Source organism: Callorhinus ursinus, unplaced genomic scaffold, assembly GCF_003265705.2.
Source record: "Callorhinus ursinus isolate GAN/ISIS: 27379988/994484 unplaced genomic scaffold, GSC_fseal_2.0 scaffold8, whole genome shotgun sequence".
Lineage (NCBI taxonomy): Eukaryota > Metazoa > Chordata > Mammalia > Carnivora > Otariidae > Callorhinus > Callorhinus ursinus.
The window spans coordinates 46,906,947-46,928,977 of record NW_027397070.1 but is presented as its reverse complement, the minus strand read 5'-3'; the positions used below and the strand labels follow the sequence as shown (position 1 = coordinate 46,928,977).

The window sequence follows — 22,031 nt, the reverse complement described above, 5'->3', positions numbered from 1 at the left end:
ATGCGCACTTGGGTGTCACCGACAAAAGCGCGTTCCCCGCGAGTCGCCTCGGAAGCGCATGCTCGTGGCGCGTCCATGAGCCTCGCGAGCCAACGTGCCCGCGCCCTGCGTCCGAGGCGATTGGTAACCGGGAGTTGGGGAAGCTGTGTTCGAGGTGACTTGGGGGGAAGCACGCGTCGAAGGGACGTTTCCGGGAGCCCTTCTAACGGCAGAAAGGCCCTGACGCCCGCCGCGGGCGTGTTCGGGACCCAGCTGCGCAGAGGCTGCAGGAGGCCTCGTGCGTCAGGGCGGCGAGTCGGGGGGAGGGGACGGGGTGGAGCCTGAGCCTAGGGGACGGTCCTGCCCCCGCGGAGCTTTCGCCGCTGGGGCCCCGGACCGAATCGTCCCCTTTGACTGTGGCCTAGGAAAGACTGGGATGTCATCAAGAAGTCGTTAAGTTGGGGAACAGTCGGAATACCAGTTAAATGTTTACCTCTCGTTTGCTGCCGGCTGCAAAGTTCCCTACCTTAAAAAACATCAGATCTGCGATTATAGCTCTGGTGTTCCCGTTTGGAAAACTAGCCCTACCACCTGCGAGAGGTCCAGCTCATGCTGCTCTCTCACTTACAAAGAAGGGAGGAGACCTTTAGTGGCACTTTAATCTTAATATTTTATACCTGACGGGAAAACGTAAAGTCACGTTCAGACAGCCCCAGACCATCACTCTTGTGAAGGTAGTGTGTAGCCATCTGTAAATACCAAAAGACTGTTAATACAGGGACCTTCTGAAAACTTTTTATCAAAGTAATGTGTGAACATGATGTAAAAACCAACTGATACAGAAAAGTTGATGATGAAAAGGAAATTCCTGCTTTACCCTTTTCCATTCCCAGTCTCTTTCGTCTGAGGCAACATTTAACCAATAATAGTAATGAATAATAATTTCTTAATGCCCGTTTCTTCTTGATACACAGTTTGATTTTTTAAATTTCCTCTGTCTTAACACTTCATGGTGAGTTTTTACTAAAAGTCATGATTATTGTGTTATGTGTAAATATGAAACTAGTTGGACATTTTTTTCATGAATTTCTAGCTGAATTTAATTTAGACATCTGTTTTTGGTGAAGTGATTAGAATTTTGAACACTGTCTTACGGGTCAGCTTCAGTTGTGATTATGATTTCACTTTAGGGCATGTGGGATTTAGAAAGGAGCAGTGAAAATTATGAAATTGTAAATGCTGCTTTCCATTGCACCAAACATGAGCTGTATGATCTGCCTAGAGATCAAAGCTGTAATTTGTTTTGTTTTGTTTTTTACAGTGAGGTTTAATAAGAGATTTAATTAACCTCAAATGGTATTTGTCTCTAATGCTTGAGAGAAATGGATAATGCTGTGTAACTCTGAGGCTTTGATAGTGTGCGTGTGTTTTTTTTTCCTCCCATAGGCAATTATTTCCAGTGAGGGAAGGAAACCAGTGCCTGGCATTCTTACCAGCTTTCTACCTGCCATGATCAAGTGCTTGTCAGTTGAAGTACAAGCCAGATTGCGTTCTGGTTTGGCTATATGCTCCTTAGGCCAGTGTGTTGAGGAGCTTGCCCTCAACAGTATTGATGCTGAAGCGAAATGTGTGGCTGTCAGGGTGAATATGGAAACCTTCCAAGTTCAAGTGATAGATAATGGATTTGGGATGGGGAGTGATGATATAGACAAGGTGGGAAATCGTTATTTCACTAGTAAATGCAGCTCTGTACAGGACTTGGAGAGTCCCAGGTTTTATGGTTTCCGAGGGGAGGCCTTGGCAAGTATAGCTGACATGGCCAGTGCTGTGGAAATTTCATCCAAGACAAACAGGAGAGGGAAAACTTTTGTGAAACTGTTTCAGAATGGAAAAGCCCTGAAAGCTTGTGAAGCTGACTTGACGAGACCAAGTGCCGGGACAACAGTAACAGTATATAACCTATTTTATCAGTTACCTGTAAGAAGGAAATGCATGGATCCTAGACTGGAGTTTGAGAAGGTTAGGCAGAGAATAGAAGCTCTCTCACTCATGTACCCTTCCATTTCTTTCTCTTTGAGAAATGATGTTTCTGGTTCCATGGTTCTTCAGCTCCCCAAAACCAAAGACGTATGTTCCCGATTTTGTCAAATTTATGGACTGGGTAAGTCCCAAAAATTAAGAGAAATAAAATTTAAATATAAGGATTTTGAGCTTAGTGGCTATATCAGCTCTGAAGCACATTATAATAAGAATATGCAATTTTTGTTTGTGAACAAAAGACTAATTTTAAGGACAAAGCTTCATAAATTCATTGACTTTTTACTGAGGAAAGAAAGTATTATATGCAAGCCAAAGAGTGGCTCTGCTACTAGACTAATGAATTCAAGTCCTCGGCATCGGTCTCACCCAGAACTCCATGGGATATATGTAATCAATGTGCAGTGCCATTTCTGTGAATATGATGTATGCATGGAGCCAGCAAAAACGCTCATTGAATTTCAGAACTGGGATACTGTTTTGGTTTGCATTCAGGAAGGAGTGAAAATGTTTTTAAAGAAAGAAAAATTATTTGTGGAATTATCAGGTGAGGACATTAAAGAATTTAGTGAAGATAATGATTTTAGTTTATTTAGTGCTACTCTTCAGAAGCATGTGTCCTCTGATGAGAAGGGTGACCAGGTCAGTTTCCAAGAGGCATGTAATAGTATTTTGGATTCCTATGAAATGTTTAATTTTCGATCAAAAGCTGTGAAAAGAAAAGCTACTGTAGAAACCAGAAGAAACACACAGAATTCTAGAGATTCGGAAGGTATCAGAAAAAAGACAAATGATTCATTTTTGCACATTTATGAATCAGATGGTCTAGGCCATAGTGAAGTGACGGAGTCATCTTTACAAATCAAAGATAGCTCTTGCTCAGAATCAAGGATCTTGGAACAACAGAGAGCTGAAGTTTCAGAATCAGGAGAAAATGAAAAACATAAAAAACTTTGCTTAGAACTTAACCGTTTAGAAAATCCCTGTGGAACCAGTTCAGAAATGTTGGCAAGCCCTTTTCAGACATCATACTGCTTTGAGAAGAGTGGAGATGATCTAGAAATACAGAATGCAAGTACTATTGTTAATGGCATGGCTACCGGTATCCTGACAAATAATGGAACTCAGAATCAACTAGAGAGATTTAAAGATGCTACTGAAATGGGATGCCAACCTCTGCCTTTTGCAACAACGTTATTGAGAGTACATGGTGCTCAGAGAGAGGAAGAGAAAAGAAAAAAACAACCTAGTAATTGTGAAAGAATAAACATTTTTACTTATGGACAAGTTAAATTATGTTCCACTGGCTTTATAACTCATGTGGTACAAAATGAGCAAACTAAATCAACTGAAGGAGAACATTTACTTAAAAACTGTATTCAGCCTGGTTCCGCGAGTGCCAAAGAAACATTTGTAAATAGAGCATGCCATTCAGTTGAGACTCCAAACATCAAAGACAGAACCAGCACTTTAAGTAAAGAATTTACCCAACTGTCTAACAAAAAATTGTGCAGAACAAGTATAAATTTGGGGCTAGAGAACAAACCAATAGCAACTTATAAAGATGTTTCTGTTTCTCAGGAAAGTAGTAAAAAATCACACACAGGTTGCTTATTACCTGACACATCCTCTTCTTCCCTGTGGCGTACACATCTTTCAAATTGCAGTAAGACTGTAGATGAATTGATTGGTTCCTCCAAACCCATAGCCCATAAGAAGCTAAGCTTAAGTTCACAATTAGGATCTTTAGAGAAGTTTAAGAGGCAATATGGGAAGGTTAAAAATCCTCCGAATATAGAAGTGGAAGAAAATAATAATTTTGAAATCTCTACTAGTCTCAGTCTTCAAGTTGAACCTGACATTCCACGGACAGACCAGAATCACTTAGACAACTCAGACATTTGTAAAGTCACTACTATGAAACATAATGACTCAAATAATAGTTGTCAAGCAGTAAGTCACATCCTTTACTCAAAGAAGTTTCCATTCTCCAATGAAGAAGATTGTTTGGCACAACAGATGCCTTGCTTAAGAGAAAGTCCTATAACTCTAAGGGAGTTATCTCATTTTAACAGAAAACCTTTGTGTGTCAAGCGGTCTCCCAAATCTTTAGCCTCTAAATTATCCAGAATGAAAGGTTCAGAAAGAGAGACTCAAGCAATGGAAATGATGAGTCATTTTGATGAACTTCCACTATCAGATTCCAGGGGCAAAGACCATGACTTGTGCGGTGGGTTAACCCTAGATTCTTGTAACTTATTTCCAAATGAGTATGAAAAAACAGAGAGTGGCATCATTCCAGTGTTGGACTCTGTCACACAGGATAATTCCTTCAATAAAGATAGTGAAACATACTCTAACAACAGTACAATAGGGAATTCTGTGATACCAGAAACTCCTTTGGTGTTACTCTGTAATCATTCTAAAGTTGTCAGTAAGGATTCAGATGTTCTTGTAGCTTTGGAACCACAGACAGGAAGTCCTGACTCTCCCCGTAGAATGTCAGTGAGTCACGTAGAGGATTCCACCTCAGACCAAAATGAAACATGTTTTCAGAGTGAAGAATCTATAGCAAGAACTTGTTCTGGAGATGAGGAGTCAAGCACATGTTCTTCGGATTGGCAGCAGCATTTTGATGTAGCCCTGGGAAGAATGGTTTACATCAACAAAATAACTGGACTCAGCACATTCACTGCTCCTACTGAGGATGTTCGGGCTGCCTGTACTAAAGACCTGACAACCATGGCTGTGGATGTCATACATGAGAACGGTAAGCTTGTAGCATTCACTGGCATGAAATGCTTTTAAAGGTGGAAATAATGGCCAAGGTATGAGATGATCATTGCCCAAAGAGATTATCTCAGCTGACGGAACATTTTGAAGTTTAATTATAAAATGTGTTTTATGGTATATGAAGATTTTCTAGGTCCAATACTATTTATATCTAGAAATACAATGAACGACTGATAATAGAATGGAAGTGTATGTATATGTCTCTATGGGTGTGTGGACGTATAGGAGGATGAGACCGTTTTTAATGAAAATGATACTATTAATAGTTGAGAAGATCCACAGTGCTTCCTTACCCCACTTTCTTCTCTCTCCCAAACACAAAATTCCTGCAATGCCAGCATGGTATTTTTCTGGAAGTTGCTCTCTGCAGCTCCCAGGTAAAGGGCCAGGATGATCCTGTTATCATCCTAGGTTTCCCAGATAATCTGTGGCTCAGTACATTACTATATATTGATGAGCTTTTTTTGTGTTTTTAGAAAAAAGGACTTGACCATAAATTTTTTGGAATGTAGATAAAGTAGGTACTTTCCTAACTATACTTTTTAAATATAGCTTATTATAATACATATGCTAACCCATTTGATCTGTTTATGCTATAAGTAGCTGTTATTCAGGAAGACAATGTAGCTTTTATTTTATTTTTTTTTAAGATTTTATTTATTTATTTGAGAGAGAGAATGAGAGATAGAGAGCACGAGAGGGAAGAGGGTCAGCGGGAGAAGCAGACCCCCCGCGGAGCAGGGAGCCCGATGCGGGACTCCATCCCGGGACTCTGGGATCGTGACCTGAGCCGAAGGCAGTCGCTTAACCAACTGAGCCACCCAGGCGCCCCGGGAATGTAGCTTTTAAATCGTACCACAAGGCTCCTTCAGACCCTACATTGGGACTCTTGAGTTCTCAGGTCAACATTAAAAGTGACATGGTTTGGGTAGTATCTTGAGAGCCAGATGTTGGGAGATGGTAAAGCTGACTTCCATCTGGCTATAATCTTGGTTTTGCATCAGGAGGATAAACATTAAATGTGCATCCATATTAAAAGTCTTGAATATTGCAAAAGAATGTAAATTGTATGAATGTAATTGCATATTAATTTGTAATTCTCCCTAGGATGAATATCTCTAGCAGGAGGCTCTGATTTATCTAAGGTTAAATAAAACCTTTATTTTTCAGTGGTCTCCAGTTTTTTCCTTGTGAAAAAATAATTACTGTAGTAACTTACAAAGTATTAAGTAGGAGAAAACCCTTGTCTTTCAGTACTGCTCCTGAGACTCCCAGGTTGCTCCTAAAGACATGTATTTTTCAATCTGTGTAACTTACTGTCCTGATTTATACTGAATGCTTATCAGAGGTAAGCCTAAGGCACTGGCACCTCATCTTCCTGAAATGCAACTGCTTCTAAAAATGGTGACAAAAAAGAACTTGATTACATTAAACTGAGGCGGTTGTTGCTAAAAACAAAGGAGGAATCTCAGCTGCCATACTCAACATAAACATCTCCTGTGAAATCAATCTAGATGTTTAAAACACTTCAACCTACTTAACTTTCTGGATTCGCAAGTCTTGTAGTGAACTTTGAAGGATCATGTTAACTCAATTTCATAAGGAAAAATAAAGTGTGTTGGGTATAGAAACAAGTTCCATGGAAAGATGGCCCCTAAGCGCCCTCTAATTCACATAGAATGTTACCTGTCTGGAGAGGATTGATGTATGGTAGGACATTGGAATACTGTTGAACCATACATAAAATGTTACCTAAGAGGAATTGTTAAGAGGTAAATTAAACTGTACAGAAGAGAAGATCTATAAAAGTAATTTTAAGGAGTGGTGTCAAGTTTGCAAGCCCTGGCAGTTTTTTTTCTTTAAAATACCTTTAATTGTGTCCTTTCTATTATGGTGACACAACCTTATTTCTCCTTATCCTTTAATTTTATCATTCTGAATGAATCTCTCCAATCCTTGCTCAACAGATTTATCTTTTTGAAATAATAGTTTCATCATGTTTTGCCCCTATTCAAAAACTGTCAAATTCAGGCATTATTTCTAAAACTCAAAATCATCCTTCAGAGAGGAGGGAAGAATTTGGGCCGGATCTTACTGGACTTTGGAGTTTATATTGAGAACTTTTCATTCTCTTATCTATTCATGTATTCATTCATTTATTGACTGTTCATACTGTGCTAGGTTGCAGATTCACTGACTTGCCTTTTAGGAGTTCACAATCTATTAGGGAAGACAGCTATCTAAACCTAATATGGTGAGATAAATGTTATAATAGAAACAAATTTTGGGTATAAGAGACATATAAATTGGGGACTTGTGAAGTTTGCACCAAGTAGTGAAGGATAACAATCAAGTACCACTATATATTTAATATTGGCTATCTCAACCATGACACTGTTGACATTTTGGACTAGGTATTTCTTTGTCCTATACAATGTAGGATATTTGGCAGCATCCCTAGCCTCTATCTGATAGATACCGGTAGCACCCCTCACCCAAGTTGTGGCAGCCAAATGTTGCCAGATATCCCGCATACAAAATTGTGCCCATTGAGAATCGGTGATCTATTTTTGGTGCTCATTCCATGGTATAGATGGATAATGGGACTAAGCATTAATGTAGGTTCCTAAGTTAGCCGCATAACTTCATTAAAGAACTCTGTCAATCTAGTGTTTAGTAGTCTGCCTTATATCTTGATTTGGTTTGTGCAGAAAAATTTTTTATGTAACTTGATTTTTTAATAATTTATATTTTGAGTTCAAATGTGTAGGTTTCCTTTTTACATTTAGGATCTCAGTACAGGTGTCATCCTTTTAGAAGCGACCTCGTTCTTCCTTTCCTTCCAAGAGCTGGGGAAGAGAGGACTGTGATGAGACAGAAGAACAGAGGTAGGGGCAGTAACAGAGATTTCTGGGACACCTGGTATGTTCTGTACCACCTAACTCAAAACATTTTTTTAAAAAAGCAGGTTGTATTATTAAGCTTGATCAGCGCCAGCTGTGCCTTACTGGAACCAGGAATTCCCCACGGTCCTATTTAACAGCAGAACTAAGTAATTCAGTGCATGCATTTAGATCAGAAATTACTTTTCCAGACTTGAAGTCAATACTGGTGATTATGCACAGTCTGTGGTATCTTGTGATTGAGAAAATACCTCTTATTTTTAAAGATTGGAGTTGTGCTCCATATTGTAGTAGTTTTGTGTAAGCAAAATTCTTATTTTCAAAAAAAAACTACAGACATTATGTTTGTTCTTTGTTTCTAAAAATACGTAAGGTATGTTTTCATCTAAAGAAAGCAAGACTACTAATTTGAACCAGTTTCTTCTAGACTTGTATTCTGAAATATCTTTTGAAAATCGTTTGGAGAAAAACTATAATGCCAGAAGATACAGTTATCAACTCTAGTTTAAAAAGTAACAGATCAAAACAACTTAGAGATCCAGCAAACACTGAACATTTGTAGAATATTGGAACAGTATGTCTGATCTTTGGTCTTGAAGCTGCACCACACCAAATATGAGATGCCATTTACTTTTGTTTTCTGAGCTCTTGATGCCAATTATACGTGTCCCCTTTTGCCTTAGATACTGTGGATGATACTGTTGGTAGAGAATCACTTCAGTCTTTGTTCTCAGAGTGGGAAAATCCAGTATTTGCCCGTTATCCAGAGGTGGGTCTGCAGCAATTTTTCTTTGCTTGTATTTTAAAATTTGAATTTCATTTAAGTTAGTTATGGGCATGAATGACTGTACTAATTTTTAACTACAGATGGATAGTGGGCATGTTTCCAAATAATTTATTTGGAAATACTATTTAATGTAGAGAAGAGGAATCATAATTCATAGCATTTTGGGAGCTCACACATTTTGGATTAAACGTGTAATGTGTAATCAGTGTGTGAATAGTGAATGTGTTTGCCACTCTTAGAAAACCTGACTTGCAGCTTTGGCAAAGTATTTAGGGGGGTGATAATTAAAAAAAAAAGACAAAACTGGCAGGACAGTTCGTTGTCGGATGTAAATTTATGTTCTCAGTGGGTTATCACAGAATGTACTTCATGTGTTGTAATGAAGATATAGAATAAATAAGCATTTGTTTACTGATTTTTCAGTTAAAATGTGTTTAAGGACTTGATCGTGGTGCATAAACACATTGTTATTCTGAAACAATATTGTTTTTGTTAGTAATTTCATTTATAACCAAAAATTATTATTTAAGACTAATAATTCACAGAGCCTTCTGAATTTCTGTAAGTTCCCTGAATTTAACCCACCTCTAATAGGTTCTATGAAAATGAATGTTTTAAAGCACTTTGAGACCTTTAGTAAAACAGTTCTGCAGATATAAAGAATTAAAATTTAAATGATGTTTATGCTGGGTCTTTCTAGGTTGCTGTTGATGTAAGCAGTGGCCAGGCTAAAAGCCTGGTGGTTAAAATTCACAATGTCTTGTATCCTTATCGTTTCACCAAAGAAATGATTCATTCAATGCAGGTAAAAAAAATTGACTTTGAAATCTCATAAAAATATATGTAAGACCTAAGCTGGACTATCTCTTGTGAAACTGGATTTATTTGATGATCTAGACCACCCTGGTCAAGGCACATGTGTTATTTAAAATCTTACTGGAACTTTTATTATCAGAAAAAAAAGCAAAGGGCTAATTTTAATTACAAAGAAAAAATGTCTTTAGTAGTGTGAGCAGGTTTGGAGGGATGAATTATGGATTGAGGCTCACAGTTTCAAGGATTATATACATTGACTTTATATTTTGACAATAATTAATAAATCAAGTAAATGCTGTAGAGACATTGTCCTTAAGTGTACGACAGTGCCCCTTTGTAAAGGACCTTCTATTGTGTGAGGCTATAAATGACATGGCTTAGGAGACTCCAGATTGAGGACCTCTGTTAACAAAAGGGACCCCTTGTCTCATCTGCTTTGGTAGTTTGCCCTCTCCCTGTACCACTCAGCCTGTCTTCATCTCTTTATTTTCAGTACGGAAACAAATTCGGAAGTTAGACAGATATTAAACTCCTAAACAGGCATTGACCTGGTGCCAGAGCAAAGTAAGCTCTTGATCCAGAATTAGGGGAGTGGGGCAGGGAAGTACGGGGAGAACCTTATCTGTACCTGGACAGAGAGGAACTACCACGGGTTAAAGCCCCTTGTGGCTTTTAACTTACTGCTTTAAGGGACTAGCTCCTCCAAAATGGTTTTCTTTGCTTTTGCATAGATTTTCAAAATTTATTTCAACCCCATTTGTTAGCAGTCTCTGGTCATATTAATAATTCTCTGGTCATACTACCTATTAATAAGAGTCATTCTATTGGGAACATTTCAGGTCCACTCTAAGGTTTTGTTAGCATGTCCCTTTTAGAATCCTTAGCCTGTAGTCTCCTTCCTTTATGTGTTCTGATCATTTTACTTGCCCATTTTTTAATCCTTCCTAAGGACTCCCTCAGGTTCATCAGCACCTTACCATAGTCTTAGATATGAATGTTATAATGCAAATGACTCTTATTTAAGTACACTTTTATCTCTTTATATGCAGATAAGACTTCATTAATTTTTTTTTTAGTTGTTGTACCACTTATTTTAATGTATGGCAGGTTCTCCAACAAGTGGATAACAAGTTTATTGCCTGTTTAATGAACACCAAGACTGAAGAGAATGGTGAGGCAGGTAAGATTAGAGTTTAGGGGGCGCCTGGGTGGCTCAGTTCGTTGAGCGGCTGCCTTCCACACAGGTCGTGATCCTGGGGTCCTGGGATCAAGCCCCGCATTGGGCTCCCTGCTCGGCAGGGGCGTCTGCTTCTCTCTCTCCCTCTGCCCCTGCTCCTGTGCTCTCTCTCTCTTTCAAATAAATAAATAAAATCTTAAAAAAAAAAAAAGATTGGAGTTTAGCCTTGACTAATAAGCAGCTGGTCTTCTGATAGCCTCCTTTTAAGGTATTTTTTATATACAATACAGTTGCAATGATTTGGACAGATTAAAACCAATTGGGAAAGCCAATCTAAATTAATATTATGAAAGACCAGTTTTAAAGTACATTAGCTTTATATACGTATATAGAGACATACATATATAAGATACATTTTAAGCTATTAATAGTAGTTACCTTGGGAGTGACAATGAGAGTGGGCAAAGGGGAAATTTCATCTTTTACTCTCTAAAATATTTTATACTGTTTGACTTTTTTATGATGTTTTCATGTATTCCCTTTATAATAATAGAAAGTTTATATAATGAATTCTGCTAGGTTTATCAAGAGTTACATACAATATCTTGGTGACTTGCCTTAATAAAACAATAATAGTTTGTAAACAATAACATTAACTCATTCAACAAATATTGATTGAGTGCCTATTGCATGAAAGGGACTGTACTAGGCCCTAGAACTACAATGGTGGGGAAAAATACACATGTAAGATAAACAGGTAAGTACATAAACATTAAAATTTTAAGTCTAGCTAATGTTACAGAAGAGAGAAACAAGATGCTCTTTTTTATTTTTTTTAAGAGAGAGAGCAAGAGAGAGAAAGCATGATGCGGGGGTGGGGGGCGCGGTCAGAGGGAGAAGCAGACTCCCCGCTGAGCAGGGAGCCCGATGCGGGACTCGATCCCAGGACCCCAGGATCATGACCTGAGCCGAAGGCAGACATTTAACCGACTGAGCCACCCAGGCGCCCTGAGAAAAAAGATGCTGTAAGAAACTGTACTGAGAGATTTGATTTAGTCAGGGAAGCCTGGGAAAGTTTTCTTGGTAAGGTGGGATCTGAAGTTTGAGTGAGAGCTAACTAGGTAAAGAAGGGAGGGAAGAGTATTCTAGGCTGAGGAGTGACAAATGACATACATGTGATTTCCTCTCCTCTAGTGAGAGGAAGCAGGACAAGGTAGCTGGAGTGAGAGCCTGGAGATGAGGCCAGAGAAGTAGGTTGCAGCCAGATCTTAAGTGCCAGTTACAAGCTTTGTATTTGGTCTCAACACCAATTGGAAACAATGGAAAGTTTTTGTTTTCTTTTTTTATTGTTTGTTTTTGCAGTGGCACATGTCACATCACATTTGTACTTTGAAAATATTGCTCTGGTTGCAGTATGGAGAATGGGTTGGGGATGGGGTAGAGTCCCAGTAACTGCAGAGAGACTGTAGGAGGATATTGCAATATCTAAAAACGATAGTTTACAAAGACCAGGGTGGACTAGAGAGAAATGAGTGCATTGGAAAGGTATGTAAGAGATAAAGTCAGCAGTGTTTGGTGATGCATTGGGTATGGCAAGGGAAATCAAAGATGACTCCTCGTTTTCCGACCTCCATAATTGAATGGATGACTTTGCAGGACCAGGTGACAGAGATGCCCAGGAGAGACTCAGAAATCTGTGACATGGAAGAGAGGGACTGAAGGAGGGTTTGTTTTTTTTTTTTAAACTAGAAGGCTCTTGAGCACATTTACAAGGAATGCTTGATAGTGTAGGTGGCTGAGAGCCCTGAGCACCAGTGGAGGGTTTGGGTCCAGATAGGTAGACCTGCAGGGGAGTGCTTTGGAAGTTTGAAAGCAGTTTATTCTCTTTGTATTTCAAAGTATTCCCTTTTACATTGCTTACATTGTAGATTTATTTCATAAATGTCATAATAGATCAAAGGCAAATTAAAAGTCCTATCATAATTGTTATAAATATGAGTGAAAGTCAGATTCTAGTAGTTTTACTGTTTTGGGAAAATAAATAGATTTTTTCCAAGGTTTTGATTACCTGGAATTCTTTGTTGTTTAAAGATTTTATTTATTTATTTATTTATTTATTTATTTATTTATTTATTTATTTGAGAGAGAAAGAGAGTGAGCAGGGGGAGGGGCAGAGGGAATCCCAAGCAGAATCTCCAGCAGATTCTGCACACACTGAGCATGGAGCCGATGCAGGGCTTGATCCCACAACCTGGAGCTTGTGACCTGAGCTATGAGTCGGACGCTCAACTGACTGAGCTACCCAGGTGCCCCTCTTTGTTGTTTAATACCAAATCTCTACTAATGGCACCTGAGATGAGTGTAGCCACAAAACCTGAGATGTTCAGAGAAGCAAAAGGGACCTATTTAAATTTCTCTTGAGCTTCTGTATTATCATTGGATTATAGTTGACCATTGGAACAATGCAGAGGTGCCCCAAGCCCCCACACAATCAAATCCATATATAACTTCTGACTCCCCCAAAACTTAACTACTAATAGCCTACTGTTTTTTTTTTTTTAAGATTTTATTTATTTATTTGTCAGAGAGAGAGAGAGCGAGCGAGTACAGGCAGGGGGAGAGGGAGAGGGAGAAGCAGGCTCCCCACCGAGCAGAGAGCCTGACGCGGGACTTGATCCTAGGACCCCGAGATCATGACCTGAGCCGGAGGTAGCCGTTTAACCGACTGAGCCACCCAGGCGTCCCACTAATAGCCTACTGTTGACCAAAGCCTTACCAATGACATAAACACCTATTTTGTATGTTATATAAATTATATGCTGTATTCTTACAATAAAGTAAGCTATAGAAATTGTTACTAACAAAATCATAAAGAGAAAATACATTTACAGTACTATATTTATTGAAAAAAATCTGCACATAGGTGGACCCATACAGTTCAAATCCAGGTTGTTCAATGGTCAACTTTAGTTAGATACCACCAAAGAGTACTCTTAGATAAATACATTTTTTTAATCAAAATGTGTTTTTACTGTCACTCATGAATACTAAAGCAATTTATTCCTATAATTAACTTATTTTCATATTTTACATATTTTTTAATCAAATATATTGTTTTAAATTATAGTGAAATTAATGCCATATAATCATAAGTTGGCATTTGGTATTGCATATTTCCACCTGTGATAAAATACAGTTGTTCAGTTATGATACCCGAAAGAATAAGGGTTCATTCCTTTATTCTGTCTCAGACACTCAATAAATGGTACTATTATACATGTATTATACATACATAACAGACAAAATTCCTTGCCCTTATGAAACTGCTATTCTGTTGTGTTAGAATATAAAAAATATAGCTTCTGACATGTCAGATTAAATTACCTTCATATGTTCTGCTTTATTCAAGGAATAGGAAATGTTGTGAACCCTATGTAGACTATAAATCATTCTGCCACCATCAGGTACAGAATTGATTTCCTAGGGTCCCTGACTCTTGGCAGTTCACACCGACTCCAGTTTTAAGTTTGAGGTTACTCCCTCACAATTTTTTATTTATTCCATTGTTTTGCCCAATACAGGATGTTCCTTACTCATCACAACCAGCTGCAACTCCTCATATCCTCAAAGGAATCTAAAATTCAACATTTTGGGGCCTATTCCTGTGGTTGAACATGCTGTCAGAAAAATTATTTCCTTTTTTCCTTTAAGTCTTAAACTCTCATGCCATGAATTTGATGGTGTCATAGAAACATTAGATTCTTTAGTAGAAATGGGAAAAACAGGAATTATCTATTTTGATCAAATTAAAGAGGAGAACTTTTATTTCAATATAGCCAATAGCAATAAACCTCAACCCTTTGGCCCAAAGTAATAAAATTACAAGATAAAAAGATGTATTAACGTAATTGAGAGTCAGTTCTGTCAGTGAGAAAGGGATTTTCCTGTAGGTTTGGCTTTTTGGGTCAGGACATTCTGCCTTCTCTCTTGCACTTGAGACCCAAAAGCCTTGCTACTCAAAAGCATGGTCTGTAAAATGGCATCACTTGGGAGTTTGTTAGAATTGTAGAATCTCAGGGCGCCTGGGTGGCTCAGTTGGTTAAGCGTCTGCCTTTGGCTCAGGTTGTGATCTCAGCCTCCTGTGTTGGAGCCCGCATGGGGCTCTCTCCTCAACGGGGCGTTTGCTTCTCCCTCTCCCCCCCAGCTCATGCTCGCTCTCTCTCTCAAATAAATAAAATCTTAAAAAAAAAATTGTAGAATCCTGTGTCTCATCTCTAATCTGCTGAATCAGAATCTGCATTTTAATAAGATCCACAGGTTATTTGTATGCCCATCAAAGTTTGAGAAGCCTGAGTCTAAAACAAGGCCAACTATGGCTGAGGGCCAAATCCAGTCATCACCTGCTTTTGTGCACCCAGGGAGATAAGAATGGTTTTTACATTTTTAAGTGGTTGAAAAAAGCAAAAGAATAATATTTCTTGACACATTAAAATGATATGAAATTAATATTTCAGTATCCACAAATAAGGTTTTATTGGAACACAAGCTACAGCGTTAACATGTTGTCTGTGACTGCTTTGGTTCAAAAGGAACAGTTGAGTAGTTGTGACAGAAGCCATATGTCCTAAAAAGCCTAAAATATTTACTACCTGGCCCTTCACGGAAAAAATTTGCTGACCTCTGACCTAAAGTATACTAGAGGGGTGCCTGGGTGGCTCAGTCGGTTAAGCGTCTGCCTTCGGCTCAGGTCATGATACCGGGGTCTTGGGATCGAGTCCTGCGTCAGGCTCCTTGTTTAGCAGGAAGCCTGCTTCTCTCTCTCCCTCTGCCTGCTACTCCCCTTGCTTATGCTCTCTCTCTCTGTGAAATAAATAAATAAAATCTTTTAAAAATAAATAAAAAAATAAAGTGTACTAGATCTGGCAGCCACCTTTTTAATATGTCAATGGTTTGTGAGAAAAGTTTAAATTGTCCAGAAGAAGCCTGTTTTTTAAGAAAATTCTAATTACCCTTAAATTTAAAATACATAATTATTATATAATTTAAACCAAGAAATTGAATTTATATGTTTGGTTATAATGTTTCTTAAAGAAAATCACATCTGTCATTTATTAAAAGTGTACTCTCTGGGGAAAAACAAAGTGTACTAGAATTACATTCTTTGTAGGCTCCAGAGTAGCTTGCAAATCAAAGTCAGCTGATTATGATAATGTGTTTAAGGTCCTTCATTGTATCAGTTTGAATTAATAAAGCAGGATCAGTATTTAAACATTAGGAATATAGGGCTTTAACCTTGTTTTGTAAATGAAATACCGTGAACTAAAGAGTTTTTCATCAGGGATAAATTTGTTGTAGTTTTCCCCATAATTTCAATTTTTTTACGAAATGAAAGATACAGTTGTTACTACTAAGTATGTATGGTTCCCTTATGCTTATGTTGTTAAATAGTTTGAATTAACCTTTTTTTTCCCCCCTCCACACAACATGAGTATTTAGATCTGAGAATTTGAAACTCTAGTAATCCTTGCTAATCTTCTAGGTGGAAATCTGCTAGTCTTAGTGGATCAGCATGCTGCCCATGAGCGTGTCCGTTTAGAGCAGCTGATTACTGGTAAGGATCTGTTTGGAAATAGAAAAGATTTGAGACTCCCCTGCAGAACTTGAATTTGTATACAGAAGGAGTTTTTCTAACTGTGACTGTTGTGAGGAAAGATGAATTATATGTTTAAAAAATTAAGCTGAAGTCTTCTGGTTTGGCTTCTTTTATAACTGAAAGAACGTGGTGATTCACTTTACTGATTCAAACTTGATGGTATTACATGGTTAAAGATATATTTGCCATACATTTATCATTGACCCTAAGGGCTGAGTACCTAAGAATTAGGCTACTTTATCATGATATGCAGCATAAAGATATGCTCCTCTGTATTCCCATATGATCTTGGTATATATATATATATCTTCTTCACAGTTCATCAGGCAGAGACTACCACCAGCTCAGAAGACCCAATATATTATTTCTAGTATAAAATTTGTTTTGAATAGGTGGTATAATCAAGTAAGTTCAAGTCTGAAAGGTGTAAAAGGTAATAATATAATAAAGTCTCCTTTTTACCCTTGTTCCTCATCCCACCTAGTTTCTCTCCCTAGAGACAACCAATATCACTAACTTGTTATATGTTTTTCCAAAGTCAGTATGTGCTTTTTAATCTTTGCTACCCTCTTTTCTCATCATGAGGTAGTATGTTCTCCAAATGGTAAAATCCCAGGAAAATCCTTACTCCTGTGGTCGAGTAATGGAAAACTAATGTCAAAAAGTTAGGGGAGGACCTAGGGAGATAGTTCATGGACTAGAATGGCAATGATACTACTCCCACGTTCACTTTTCCTTATGAGATGAAGACCTAATTGTTAAGAAAGATATGGTAAAATTAGCATTAGGAAAACTTGCTATAGGCTCGGGACCATTTGAGAACAGTACTAGCCAATTGTCTTCAGAGACTGGGAAACCCTTCTGAAGGAGTGGGGAAATCTTCTTGAGCCATAGGATTTTATAGTAAACCAATGTTATTTCCTCATTAATCAACATTATTCCCCCACCCCCTGTTATTAAAACCACATTTATTGACTATCTACAGGAACACTGCATTGTTCATTTCGATGTAAGACTTAAGTCTTAAATTTCTTGTTTTGGAAAATACTGGTGAAATGAATAAATGGACTGGATATTTACTAGTTTGACTTTAATAATGGAAATTCAAAGCCTATGACTGAACATTGAAGGTATCATTAAGCATAATAATAATTAACATGGCTATACCTTACCATGCCTTATTTTAATCTGATTCTGGAAGACTTCCCTTCCTACTCTAACCCATTCATCTTTTTCTCCAATAGATTCCTATGAGAAGCAACAGCCACAGGGCTCTGGTCGGAAAAAATTACTGTCTTCCATTGTAAGTCCTCCACTAGAGATAAGAGTGACAGAGGAACAAAGGAGACTCTTACGGTTGGTACCACCATGAGGATGTGATGCTTATAGTATAAGCTCTCCCAGTAATTCTCTGAGGTATAATTATTGTTCCTTTTTTCGGATGAGGCACCTGAGACCAAAGGGAGGTTACATAACTTGTTCAAGGTTAGAACAACTCTTGAGTGGTGGAGCAGGCTTCTAGATGCAGATCTTCTGACTCCAAATGCTCTTCTTTCCACTATATCACAGCTGTTGAGTATAGGATAGAGTTTCCTTGATAATTTTTTCCAGCAGTTGGCTTAGAATACTCTTACCATTTCTTGGAAAAGTCCGTGTTTATGCTGTGCTGTTTCTGAAAGCAACATTACTGCAGTAATTGCTTCCATTGTGCTTTGCCTTGGTGCATTCTAGATTCTTAGTTTTCATTACCATAATCATACTGGGAAGAAAGTAAAACACTGGGCCTCAAGGAAGGGGTAAATCATATGGTGAATCACAAGATAGGGCATTTTCCCACTTTTGAGCAGCACAAATTATTGAAAATAAAAAAGAATTGTCTCTGAATTTATGTCAGGTTTGGGAATATGCTACTGCCAATAAATCTTCTTCTCTGGGGCATAATTTATAATAGAGGCAGATCCATTTATTTACACGCCGTTAATCAGGACTTCTCAGTTCCTAGGGCTGTTAATTACCTCCCTGCTTTAATGCTGATTCAAAACATTCTCAGCCCTTTTATTTGTGCCAAACTCCTTGAAATGCCAGCAATGAGAAGTTAGCAATTCCTCAGTGAAGAATAAAAACTTCGGAGCAGGACTTAGAAACAAATTGATTCTCTCAATGGAAAAGAGAAAAAAAAAGAAAGTTATTGTGATTCAAAAAAGGAAATTTGCCTAATAGAATCCTAAACAAATGACCATAAGTATGAGAAAAACAGTACAACTTTTAAAACTTGTGGCTCGCTTCTTGGCCTTTTGGCTAAGATCAAGTGTAAAACTTGTGGCTGCTTTGAGAAACTATTCAGTGTTTGGAACTAGTACTGAAATGCAAATGAAGTAATACTTTTGTAATTGAGGTTATCTCTCTAGGTGTTACCACAAAAATCTGGAAGATCTGGGCCTTGAAATTATATTTCCAGACATCAGTGATTCTCTGGTCCTTGTAGGAAAAGTACCACTCTGTTTTGTAGAAAGAGAAGCCAATGAACTTCGAAGAGGAAGATCTCCTGTGACCCAGAGTATCGTGGAGGTAAGACAGAGCTTCAGGTGTTAAGGAAATTGCTGAGTGAAGGTAACCTCCTGTTTTCTTTAGAAATTCTCTATATTCATCTTTTATCCAACAGGCATCTATGAGATCCCTGCTGTGTGCCAGGTGCTAGAGATTCAGTGATGAATTAACTCAAGGTGAAGAGGAAGGACATTTAAGTAATTATAAATATAATGAAGTTTGGCCAGTAGAGTATGCTCAAAAGTGCTGTGGAAATACAGAATGATTACCATGCTCAGGGAGATGGAGGTCAAGGAAACTATCACAGAAAAGCTATTTTTTTTTCCTTAGGAAAAATCACAGAAAAGCTATTTTTTTCCTTAGGAAAAATGAAAACTAAGATCTTAGCCAAAAGGCCAAGTAGAACAGTAGGAGCCTGCCAAGTACAGAACAGTGGAGAAGGGCATTCTAGACAGAACAACCAATATCAGAAACATGGAGCAGATCCTGTGTTTAGAGAACTACCAGTATATATGGCTTGAATGAAGATATATATATGTAGTGGTGGACTAGATGAGGCTATATAGGTCATCAAGACCAAGTCATAAAGGGATTTAACTTATTCTGCTAGGTAGTTTGCATTTCATCCTCTACATATATGTTTTGGTAAAGGTCTGGAAAGCTGCTGCTGGGATGTGGCATTGGAGGTGTTGAAGAGAACCATACTTCTTACTTTATGTGTTTCACTTTTTTTTTCTTTTAACGTAAGCTCCATGCCCAGTGTGGAGCCCACTGTGGGGCTTAAACTCATAACCCTGAGATCCAAGACTTGAGCTGAGATCAAGAGTCAGATGCTTAATGGACTGAGCCACACAGGTGCCCTACACTTTATTTTTTACAACAGACAATTTATTTTGTCTTTGTTGCCCTTTCTTTCCTCCTTTATGGTTTTCTACTAGAGTATTCTTTATTTCTCCTTTTTTTTTCCTCTGCTAGTTTAGAAGTTACATATTCCATTGTATTCATTTAGATTAGCCTTGAATTTCAGCCTTAACAAACTTTCAGGTAATTTGTTTCTCTCTTCTCCCTAAACTGTATAAAAACCTTACAACCCTTTATCTTCCATCACTCTCCTCCCATCTTCCATGCTGTTGCTCAGTATTTTAACTCTACCTTGTTTTTAATCTCCTTAGCAGTCATTAATTTTATAGTCAATGTTTATTTTATTTTTTAAATTTATTTATTTTTTTAAAGATTTTATTTATTTATTTATTTGAGAGAGAGAATGAGAGAGAGAGAGAGAGCACATGAGAGGAGGGAGGGTCAGAGGGAGAAGCAGACTCCCTGCTGAGCAGGGAGCCCGATGCGGGACTCGATCCCGGGACTCCAGGATCATGACCTGAGCCAAAGGCAGTCGCTTAACCAACTGAGCCACCCAGGCGCCCTATTTTTTAAATTTAAATTCAATTAACATATAGTGTATTATTAGTTTCAGAGGTAGAGTTCAGTGATTCGCCAGTCTTATATAACACCCAGTGCTCATTACATCACGTGCCCTCCTTAATGTCTATCACCCAGTTACCCCATCCCTCCACCCTCCTCCCCTCCAGCAACCCTCAGTTTGTTCCCTATGGTTAAGAGTTTCTTATGGTTTGTCTCCCTCTCTGATTTCATCTTGTTTTATTTTTCCCTCCCTTCCCCTATGCTCCTCTGTTTTGTTTCTTAAATTCCACATATGAGTGAAATTATATCATTGTCTTTCTCTGATTGACTTATTTCGCTTAGCATAATACTATCCTTTAGGTCCATCCATATTGTTGCCAGTGGCAAGATTTCTTTCTTTTTTTTGATGGCTGAGTAATATTCCATTGTGTGTGTGTGTGTGTGTGTGTGTGTGTGTGTGTGTGTGTGTGTGGTGTGTGTGTGTATACACCACATCTTCTTTATCCATTCATCTGTCAGTGGACATCTGCGCTCTTTCCATACTTTGGCTATTGTGGACATTGCTGCTATAAACGGATCACTACATTTGTATCTTATCTAGTAGTGCAATGGCTGGATCATAAGGTAGCTCTATTTTTAACTTTTTGAGGAATCTCCATACTGTTTTCCAGAGTGGCTGCACCAGCTTACATTCCCACCAACAATGTAGGAGGGTTCCCCTTTCTCCGCATCCTTGCCAACATCTGTTGTTTCCTGAGTTGTTAATTCTAGCTATTCTGACTGGTGTAAGGTGGTATCTCATTGAGGTTTTGATTTGTATTTCCCTGATGTCAAATGATTTTGAGCATTTTTTCATGTGTCTGTTGGCCATTTGTATGTCTTCTTTGGAGAAATGTCTGTTCGTGTCTTCTGCCCATGTCCTGATTGGGTTATTTGTTCTTTGGGTGTTGAGTTTGATAAGTTCTTTATAGATTTTGGATACTAGCCCCTTATCTGATATGTCATTTGCAAATATCTTCCCATTCTGTTGGTTGTCTTTTGGTTTTGTCAGCTGTTTCCTTTGCTGTGCAAAAGCTTTTTATCTTGATGAAGTCCCATAGTTCATTTTTGCCCTGGCTTCCCTTGCCTTTGGAGACGTGTCTAGCAAGAAGTTGCTGAGACTGAGGTCACAGAGGTTGCTGCCTGTGCTCTTCTCTAGGATTTTGATGGATTCCTGTCTCACATTTAGGTCTTTCATCCATTTTGAGTCTATTTTTGTGTATGGTGTAAGAAAATGGTCCAGCTTCATTCTTCTGCATGTGGCTAGCCAATGTTTATTTAGATTAACCAAAATATTCACCAGAGTCTTTTGCTCACTGTTGATCCTTGAATCCTACTGTTCATTCCGTGTTCGGCTTTCTTTTTACCAAAATCTTTTAAAAGTTCTTTTATTAAGAGTCCATAAATGGGGCGCCTGGGTGGCTCAGTCGTTAAGCGTCTGCCTTCGGCTCAGGTCATGATCCCAGGTCCTGGGATTGAGCCCCACATCAGGCTCCCTGCTCGGTAGGAAGCCTGCTTCTCCCTCTCCCACTCCCCCTGCTTGTATTCCCTCTCTCGCTGTGTCTTTCTCTGTCAAATAAATAAATAAAATCTTAAAAAAAAAAGTTCATAAATCATAAACTGTCGGGCGCCTGGGTGGCTCAGTCGGTTGAGCGGCTGCCTTCGGCTCAGGTCATGATCCTGGAGTCCCGGGATCGAGTTCCGCATCAGGCTCCCCGCTCAGCGGGGAGTCTGCTCCTCTCTCCAACCCTGCCCCCTCTCATGTGCACTCTCTCTGTCATTCTCGCTCTCTCAAATAAATAAATAAAAATCTTTAAAAAAAAAAATCATAAACTGTCTTTGAAATGTCTTTATTTTTGCCTTCACACTTGTATGATT

General features: G+C 38.4%; 1 protein-coding gene across 6 annotated transcripts in view; it reads left to right on the top strand.

Annotated features, from left to right (window-relative positions):
- The first annotated feature begins 26 nt into the window (after positions 1-26).
- The window catches only part of MLH3 (mutL homolog 3), a 28,404-nt gene continuing 6,399 nt past the window's right edge, over positions 27-22,031 (top strand). The window contains exons 1-9 of one of the 6 annotated variants that reach the window (XM_025869635.2): positions 37-154; positions 1,426-4,786; positions 7,599-7,697; positions 8,396-8,481; positions 9,200-9,304; positions 10,423-10,495; positions 16,032-16,103; positions 17,390-17,501; positions 18,554-18,713. In XM_025869635.2, coding sequence (XP_025725420.1) covers positions 1,489-4,786; positions 7,599-7,697; positions 8,396-8,481; positions 9,200-9,304; positions 10,423-10,495; positions 16,032-16,103; positions 17,390-17,501; positions 18,554-18,713 — 4,005 coding nt within the window. In that variant the 5' untranslated portion in view covers positions 37-154; positions 1,426-1,488. Of the gene's footprint in view, positions 155-953; positions 992-1,425; positions 4,787-7,598; positions 7,698-8,395; positions 8,482-9,199; positions 9,305-10,422; positions 10,496-16,031; positions 16,104-17,389; positions 17,502-18,553; positions 18,714-22,031 lie in introns of those variants that run through there. The other 5 variants (XM_073895586.1, XM_073895584.1, XR_012379079.1 and 2 more) reach the window with 5 other exon arrangements.